The sequence below is a fragment of the Orcinus orca genome, chromosome 6, assembly GCF_937001465.1.
Source record: "Orcinus orca chromosome 6, mOrcOrc1.1, whole genome shotgun sequence".
Classification (NCBI taxonomy): domain Eukaryota; kingdom Metazoa; phylum Chordata; class Mammalia; order Artiodactyla; family Delphinidae; genus Orcinus; species Orcinus orca.
Genome location: NC_064564.1, coordinates 28,367,484 through 28,376,559, shown reverse-complemented (window position 1 = coordinate 28,376,559; position 9,076 = coordinate 28,367,484). Strand labels below are relative to the sequence as shown.

At 55.2% G+C, this 9,076-nt stretch overlaps 1 protein-coding gene across 2 annotated transcripts; it reads right to left on the bottom strand.

Annotated features, from left to right (window-relative positions):
• Window positions 1-466: 466 nt before the first annotated feature.
• Window positions 467-8,261, bottom strand: CDK20 (cyclin dependent kinase 20). 2 transcript variants are annotated; one of them, XM_004276820.3, is made up of 8 exons: window positions 7,816-8,261; window positions 7,345-7,458; window positions 5,035-5,223; window positions 4,664-4,785; window positions 4,411-4,473; window positions 3,552-3,675; window positions 2,951-3,106; window positions 467-1,464 (listed from the first exon to the last, which is right to left on the bottom strand). In XM_004276820.3, exons 1-8 carry the CDS (start codon window positions 7,888-7,890, stop codon window positions 1,267-1,269), a joined length of 1,041 nt encoding a protein of 346 aa, XP_004276868.1. In that variant the 5' UTR covers window positions 7,891-8,261; the 3' UTR covers window positions 467-1,266. The 2 variants fall into 2 exon arrangements, with proteins under 2 accessions (XP_004276868.1, XP_004276871.1); XM_004276823.4 differs by lacking the exons at window positions 3,552-3,675; window positions 4,411-4,473 and having other exon boundaries at window positions 1,162-1,464; window positions 7,816-8,258.
• Between the last annotated feature and the right edge of the window lie 815 nt (window positions 8,262-9,076).

Sequence of the window (9,076 nt, the reverse complement as noted above, 5' to 3'; positions counted from 1 at the left end):
AAGCTTAGAGTCTACAGATGTGGTTGGACAGGCAGAGGCCAGATCCTTAAAACACCTCTAAAGACATATGAGACACTCAGACTCTTCCCTGAAAGCAACAACTGGAGTTTACTGTGCTTTGCCCTCTAAGAGCTTGGAGGGCAGTGACTGTGGCACTGTTAGTCACCTCTGTGACTGCAGTGCTTACAGAATTCTATCCACATGAGCACAAAATGAATATTTTAAGAATAAAAGATTGCTAAGAATAAGTTTCTCTGATTTATCTGTTTTTATCTATCTGTGAACCAATACCACATTGCTTATTTATTACAGCCCTATAATAGTCTTGGTATCTGATAGGGTAAGTCCTTTCATCATTTTTTTTTTTTGCCTTTTCTTCTGCTTCTGCCTCCTCTTAACCCTTTCATTTCCACATATATTTTAGAATTGGCTTACCAAATTATTTAATAAGAAAAACAAGAGCCAGTTCAGATTGTATTGGGATTTACTGAATTAACAAATGAGTTCCAGGAATGTCTGTCTTCTTATTTGCCCAGTATCTCTGAGTAAAGAGGAGGCCCATGTGGTCCAGGCTCACCCGTATCCTGAGGGTGATGTTGGTAAACCAGCTTAAGGTGTGGAGGGTCACTTATTGGGTCCCCAACTTGAGCCATTCCTGGGTCCTGATTTCTGCCAACTCACCTCCAAAAGGGAGCTCTGTCACATGAAGCACCTAGCAATCCCCCAAGAGTAAAGTAGCCATGAATGGGGCCACTTTCCCATTGACCACAGAGAAAGCAAGGGCCAGGGGATGATGCTACCTCAGCCACTTCCCTCAACTGGAAAGGAAGAGGGGCATACATCACGTAGAACTACCGGGGGGTTTTATAATAAATCTCAAAAGTGAACTAGTGTTTAATGTCTCTGAGAACAAAATCAACCCAAACTTTCCTTCCCACTTGGATTTCCGACATGAGGACATCCTAAACTCAGCGCTCCCCCAAATGGCTCTACCAGGACTGACCCTGACCAGGAAGGCAGCAACTAGAGAACCAGCCCCATGGCAGGCATGACAGCGGAACTCACTGCCTCCTTCTGATGGATCTGTTACCAGCACACAGATGGGAGGCCGACAGCACAGGCCGAGGGTCCCCTCTGCTGAGGCTGGATGGCCTGGCCAGGAGCAGGACCACTGTGGTCGAATCAGGCCAGAGCAGAAGAACAAGAGGCCTGGCTTGTCCTGGGGAGGGAAGGGGGGGACACGCCGGTGGGGCCTGGCCCAACGTCTCAGCCCTCCAGGATGAAGGGCCGAATCAGCTCTGGGTTCAACAGCGACTCCTCGAGAGGCCGGTCCACGTGGAAGTCATGGATGTGGGGGGGTCCTGGGGGGGCCTTGAGGGCAGGTCCCCCTGGGCGCTGAGGAATCGGCAGCTCCGAGGGGTGGGCAGGCAGGGGAGCTGTGAAGAAGTACTGGTGCAGGAGGGCCTGAGGGTAGCAAGCAAGGGGCAGCAAAAGGAAACTGGTCACCTCCCCGTCCCAGCTTCAGCCACTTCCCGCCGAGGAGGAGATGTGAATATTGCCCTGAAGAGTATTTTTCCTTCATCTGCTCATCGTTCAGGTGACTCCAACACCTCTGAGTGCTCACTGTTTGAGCACTGCTCCAGACACAGGAGATGCAGCGGTAAACAGAACAAAGAGCTCTGCCTTCAAGTTTTCCACAAAGTGAGGGGTGGGGGTAATAAACACGATAAAGAAGTAAGACAAACAGTGCATCAAATGATTAGTGCTGTGGGAAAGAGAAAAGTATGAGGGGGGGATGAGGAATACTGGAGGGGCTGCAGGCCTGAAGAATGGTGAGGGGAGGCCCTTGGGAGGTGGCGTTCAAGCAGAGACCTGAAAGGTGAATGAGTGAGGCCTAGGGACAGAAATGCACAGACCCCCAGAACATGAAGGAGCCCTGGGGCCCGAGGGGAATGAGCAAGGGGAATGGGAGCTGGCAGAGTCACAGAGGTGATGGCCCCAAATGTGTGATGCCTGTGGGCCACTAGGACCTGGCTTCTCCTCTGAGGGAGCCCCAGGAGGGCCCTGCAGGTGAGGATACAACAGCCTACCTGGACAAGGTCCCTCTCTCTGCCACGTGGAGGAGAGACTAAATGGGCAGGAGAAGCAGATTCTGGGAGGCGATGGAGGGGTGGTGGTGCTTAGACTGGGGGCAGCAGCAGGGGGCTGAGAGGTGGTCAGTTGGCCTCAGTACACTCTGAAGGTGCTGCTGACATGGGAACTCGCCAGGGCCATGTGTAAACACACGCTGCTAGTGCCGAGGGCAGGGAGGGGAGGCTGCCATGAGGCCAGATGGCCAGGTACACCTGACAGAGGCCCTCACACCATCAGCCATCAGCCCATGGTCCTCCCCTCCTCCCCTGCCTTCCAGCCACAACCCACCCCTCCTGGGTCCTCCTCTCCAGGCTTCTGCTCATCATTTCTCTTGGGAAAACAGCTCCCCATGCTTAAACTTGCCCTTCTCCAGGAAGCCTTGCATGACCCCAAAGTCAGTCCCAACAACCCTCCCCTCGGCTCCCACAGACTGACAGCCCGGCCTCACCACAGGGTGGAGACCCCACAGGCACAAGTCATGTCTGTTCACTCTGGATCAGGGTCCAGGACAATGCTCAGCATGTGCAGCTGCTAGTAAATTCTTGTTGAAGGAATGAAGGGATGAAGAAGCGAGTCACCAATAACCCGAGACTCGCTCTTCTGCGAGGTGTGCATGCCCTTCTAATGGGCCACCCCTGGCCACCTGCCCTCTAGGGTCCCCTCTAGGATCCACTCAGGAGAGGCACACCTGCCCTGCACCCTCCTACCCCTGGCTCCAGGGGTTCTGGTCCCAGCCCATCACATGTTCTGAGAATCTCAACCTGCTGGGTCAAAAGGGCACAGACGAGGAGGGTCAGGGCAATGGGTGTCACCCTACCTGGGAGGCTGCAATGCGCTGGCGTGGAGGGTAGAGGAGGAAATGCCCCAGCAGGTCCAAGGCCTGGGGAGAGGCATCGGGCAGCACCTCCTCCAGGGGCACGGGAGCCTGCTCCTTGAAGGAGATCTTGTTGTAGTCAGGCAGGTCCTTGATCTCCTGGAGGAGAAGGGGGTCCATCAGGGCCGGCACCCACACCGCCAGCCCCCTTAGGTGTCAGTTCTTGCTCCCTGTCACCTACCTGCTCCCATTCACTCATCACTCCCCCATCCACGCACCCCTGCTCACATGTCACTCATGACATCACGTGCTCACTCAGTCCTTCAGTCCTTCCTCCACATCTCAGGCGCCTACTCCATGCCCAGCTCGGTCTGGATGCGTGTGTGCTGGGGACGGGTGAGAAGGGATAGGGCTTGGGCCCTGGCCCTCCCACCTCCAGCAGGGCAGGGGTGGAGGAGATCCCACGCTGGGCCAGGACCGAGGTCCGGGAAGTCAAGGAGGCATGGGACCACGAGAGAGAAGGTGCGGGTCAGGGGAGTCACTAGCTATTGGGGTAATAGAAGCCACCCGCCCCCACCCCTCCCCACTGTAGGCCCCTGCAAACCGGCCAGATTTGAGGACTGGGGGTGCCCAAGATTCGAAGCACACAGCAAAGCTGTTCAATGTCATTCTCCCCTGGGAAAAGGGGGGACCCGTTCAACAGCTCCCCCAGGATGCAGCCCACAGCCCTGCAGATACAGAACCCAAACAACTCAGAGATCTCATACCATGGAAACAGATCTCCCCACACCAGCACCCACACCTCACACTGCGGTCAAGATACCCACAAAGTAGACTTCAGGCTTCATAGCTAAGGATACAGATCCCCAAACAGTCAAAGACTTCAAGCCTAGAACACAGAGCATATCCCCCTCTCTAAACAGCTCTCAGGCCTCAACTCTGGAACACACATCAACCCCTCAACAGTTCTAAGACTTCTCAGAGCCTCACATTCTGGGACACACTGCCACCTCCTCCCATTCTGGGGCAGACTCCAAAACGGCCCCCAAATCTCAAACTCTTAGGCATACACAAACCATCCTACCCCAAATAAAGGTTCAGGGCCTTCATATCCAGGGACCCAGGCCTCTAGATAGCTCAGGAATATTGCAACCTGGGATATCACCCCGTGCATAGCAGCTTAGATGCCCCATGCCTCAGACCACCTCCCCGACCTCAGCCCAGAAGCTTCCTACTGGGACAACCACTCTGATCCCACTTGACCCCTCCCAGCTCAAAACTGTCATGGGGAGGAACACTGATCCCAAACTCCTCAGAGATACTCTAACCAGGGGAGACACCTCCATGGCAACCTAGAGCTCACGGCAGGAAAACCCCCAAATGGCTTAGAGACCTCAATGCCCAGGAGGAAAAGGTGACCCAACAACCCACATTTCCCCTTGCCCAGCCCATAGGAGTCTCACCACAGGTCGACACCCTGATCATACTGGCGGGCACCATACAGGAGCTCAGGGGCTCGGTACCACCTGTGAGAGGAGGGCAGGTGGTCACAGCCAGGTCACCGGTCTGTCAGGAAGCTGCCTCGGAAGGTCATCCTGGCCCCCACACCAGCCCCAAGAGTACTGTTTGGACAGAAGGTCCAGAAGCACCTCTTCCTAGCAGGAGGGTTGGGGCCTGTCTATTGCTAGGTCCTGCTTGGGAACTGGTCCTCCCTACCTGGTGGCCACCTGGTGCGTGTAGAGACGGCTGCCATCTGGGGAAAAGACCCGGGCAAGGCCAAAGTCCGCTATCTTGAGCTGGCCCGAGGCACTGATAAGCAGGTTGGCTGGTTTCAGGTCCTGAGAGCACCAAAAGAGGCATCAGTTCCTCCAAAGCCCCCACAGGACCTAGGGTTAGGAGGGCTTGGCAGGCTGGGCACCCAGGTCAGTGCAAGACCAGACCTCCTCCAGGGCCCCAGCCCTGGCCTCGTACCCATAGGCCCTGCCCCCTCTGTCCCTTTTCTAAACATGCCCTTCATCAAGGGCTGGCCTACCCACAGCCCAGCCACCACCACCCCAGGTCCCACCCCAGCCCATGCTGGAACTGACTCGATGCACAATGTTGTTGGCATGGCAGAAGGCGACCCCCTTGAGCAGCATCTGCAGGTAGCTCTTGACCTGCGCCTGGGCCAGCGGCCTCTGGGCGTGGCGCACCACCTCAGCCAGATCTGACAGCATGAACTCGAAGGCCAGCACGAAGCCTGCGCCATGCGGGAACACGGCCTTCAGCTGTACCACCTGCAAGTGGGGCATCCCATCAGCCACCAGCCTCACATGGCTCAGACTCTCTCTGGGACCCTCAGCCCTTGCACCAACAGAGGACCAGGCAGACAGAGATGGTGGCATGAGATCTGAGCTCAGAATCAGGGAGCTTGGTGATCTCTTGCTTCCCTCTCCCAGGAGAAGGCAAGTCCCTACTCTAATGCTCCAGTAAACACTCAGGGAAAAGGAGGTCTAAGAAAGGCGACTTAGGGCAGTGTCTGGTCCCCCACCCAGCCCACGAACTGGAAAATCACCTGGAAACACACACACACAGGTGATCACAACTCCCAGCAGTGGGAGAGCAGGAGACATGTCATATATACTTCCTGAGGGCCCACAAGGTCACAAGGGCAGGCTGCACAGTAGTGAACAGGAGCAAGGGCTGGTGGGTCCTGAAGGACTTTAAGGAGTTCAGGGGACAAATGACTGACAAATGACCAAACAACAAACATATAGGGTATTTTGATGAAGATTCTGATGAAGAAAGAAGAGAAGGCATCTGGGAAGGAGCTCTGGGCCAGGGGACAGCAAACACAAGGCCCAGAGGCAAGAACAGGAAGGAGGCTCCTCTGTTCTGCACTCCTGGAGCCTAGACAGTGCTTATCATGGGAGAGACACTTAAGAAGTTGTGAATGAATGAAAAAAGAGGCTGGAGTCGGGTGGAAGCAGATGGTGACAGTTCTTTCAGAGTGAAGAGAAGCCTCTGGAGCTTTTCAAGCCAGGGAGTGGATGATTTTATGTACATTTTTTGACTGTGGAGTGGAGGCAGTGGCGGGGGGGCGGGGGGGCAGGGGAGCCTGCTGTAGTTGTTCTGATGAGAGGTGAGGATGGCCTGGGCCAGGGTAAGATCTGGAGTGTTTTAAAGATAGACTCTTCAGGACTGCTGATGCACAGGAAATGGGACCATATCACCAGCTTCCTATGGGCCCTCCACCTCTCCCACACACAAGCTGTCAGCAAAGCCCTTTTACTTTCCTCAAAAAACAAGAATGGCCATATTGCTGTTTTTCTGATGTTGAGGGTAGTAGACACTCATTTTACAGATTGGGACAAACAAATACATTCAGATAATACCCAAAATTATAATGAAAAAAACAGCAAAAGAAAAACCCTATCACCTATAGTCAACCTTAGGAGTCTATTCCACCAGACTTTACAAGAGACATGGCACACACAGACATGTATTCATATATATATACAAAATATTTTCATACAAAACCAAGATGACACATGCAGTTTTATAACATGCTTGTGTTACCCAATATATCAAGGACATCTCCAGAGAATAAGAAACAAGTCAGAGTATCACCCACCCTTAGGTGGGTGGACCTACCCTTGTCACTCCCCAGGAAGTTAAGCACATCCTCTACTCAGGACATGGACAAGAAAGAATACCACAAAGAGAATGAAACTGGGTGTGTGAGGTGTCTCTCCTCGTGTGCGCACAGCCCCTCCCAGGCCTGTCACAGCACAAACCACGCCAGATGGGCGCTGTAGCCTTTGTCCATCTCCCCTACCACACTTCAGTTCTCAAGAGCAGGGTAGGGGCTGGTTTCTGTGTTGCCAGTGGCCAGTAGAGGGTAGAGTCTATGGGAGGCTCCAATGTTAAACCGTCCTGATTCTGCGATCAGACCTGGGCCAAAGCCTCCACAGACAAGTGGAACAAGCTGAGCACCCATAAGCTGGTGGCTGTGCCTCCTCCCCTGGCCTGAGATAGGGAGAGCCTGAATGTGCCTTGCGGAGCAGAGGACAAAACTCAGAAGGACAATATACATAAAGCAGTTAACCTGGCATGCAGAACATAACAGGAGCTCAATAGGTGGCAATTATTATCTTCAGAAATCACTAAGTGTTTTGAGAAAAAAAAGGATAAGTTAGTGAATGAGCGAAGGAGTACGCGAAGAAATAAGTGAGTGAACGAGAGGGAATGAATGAGTGAAGTAATTGGGTGAATAAGGGTGAACAACAAGTGGAGAAGAAAGGGAGTGAGTGAGGGGTGAGGAAGCAAATGAGTGAACAGAGTGACTGCAGGACCTCAGAGTGGGAGTGAATGGAGGAGGGCGGGAACCAGCACCTCAGAACACCAGCCCCACTCACATACTGACTGTCCTCGATCTCCTGCAAGGCCTTGATCTCCCGCAGGGCCTGGCTGGGGATGCCATCCTCCAGCCGCCGCAGGGCCACCTTCTTGAGGGCAACGATCTCTCCAGTCTGTTTGGGACAGGACGCAGACACTGCAGCCCCATCCCCGGCTGGAAAAGGGGATGCGACGCTGAGGCCTGAGGCCCTCGTGGGGGTGGGACGCGCCCCCCACCCCGTGCTGGAGGGAAATCAGGGCTAGCAGGCGCAGCGCTGAGCAAACAGAGACATCCACGCCACGCTCCTAGGAGGCACTCTCCGGAAGAAAGCACCGCTGGTAGCTGGCCGCAACCTGTACGCCCTCCACTCAAGAAAGCAAAAGAGGGGGGAGCACGCCACGAAAAGCTGCGGGGAGGCAGGAGCCCAAGCGTGGGTCGGGAAAACGGGTAGATCTCAATGGAACCGAAGGAGGAAGGGCTGGGTGCTCACCTCCACGTGCTTGGCCTTGAAGACGATGCCGTGCGCGCCCTCCCCAATGCGGCCCAGGATGCAGTACTGCTCCATAGCCCTCTGCCAGACACCCGGACCCTCCGCAATCACAGCCCCTCCCCGGCACCCGTACCTTTCCGCATTAGCCCGCCCTGCCTCCCGCGCCCAGAGGCGGCTGCCTAGCAACGGCGCAGGAAAGCGCGCAGAGGCCGGGAGGCCGAGGGCAGCTACAGGCGGCGTCCGGGCCTGTCTGCGCCTTCCCCTAGGCCCTCGCCATCACGCCTCAGTGAGCTTCATTCGGCGGAAATCATCCCTGCGCAGACCGTGGCAGCGGGAGCGACACCCACCGCCTACCCCTCGCAGCACTGCCAGACGTCACGTGACGAGTGACGCCAGGTTACGCAGAGGGGCGGGGGCATGCAGCCTGGGAGCAAGGCGGAACAGCCTTGGGAGCGGGCTACCTAGGCGGGAGGGTGGAGCCGCTCTCCGGGGTGGAGGCGGGGCACTCAGCGAGGTGGGCGGGGCAATCAGCTGGGCGAGCGGGGGCACGGGGCGGGGCCGCACAGCCGAGGGCGGGACCACGGCGCCGAGGGCGTGGCCGAAAGGTGACGGGGCGGGGTCGGCTCCTCGGGCAGGCCAGGGTACCCTCGCCCCCATACGTAGAGGTGCAAGTTTCTACCTGTGAGAACCTACAGGTGCCATTTCCACCTATGAGCCCCAAAGCCAATGATTGAAGCGAGACGGGTTCGGGTCTGCATTGTGGAGGGAGCATCAGTTGGCAACATGTAAAGACAACGTTTAAAAAGTACAAACTCTGACCCGGAAAGTCCATGTCTAAGGGCTTCTCATGAGGAAACATTTGGAGGAATTTGCAGCCTGAGTGATTTTTAAGAAGTTCATGCCATGAAAGGATGTTGACAAAAAACACAATTAGTTTTTTTTTTTTTTTTTTGCGGTACGCGGGCCTCTCACTGTTGTGGCCTCTCCCGTTGCAGAGCACAGGCTCCGGACGCGCAGGCTCAGCGACCATGGCTCACAGGCCCAGCCGCTCCGTGGCATGTGGGATCTTCCCGGACTGGAGCACGAACACCGTGTCCCCTGCATCGGCAGGCGGACTCTCAACCACTGCGCCACCAGGGAAGCCCACAGTTAGCTTTTTAAACTTATGAAAAGGTGCTCAATCTCATACACAATGAGATAAATGGAAAATAATCTACAATTTTCCATCTTTGGGATAGCTAAAGATCTCAGATCTAACAGT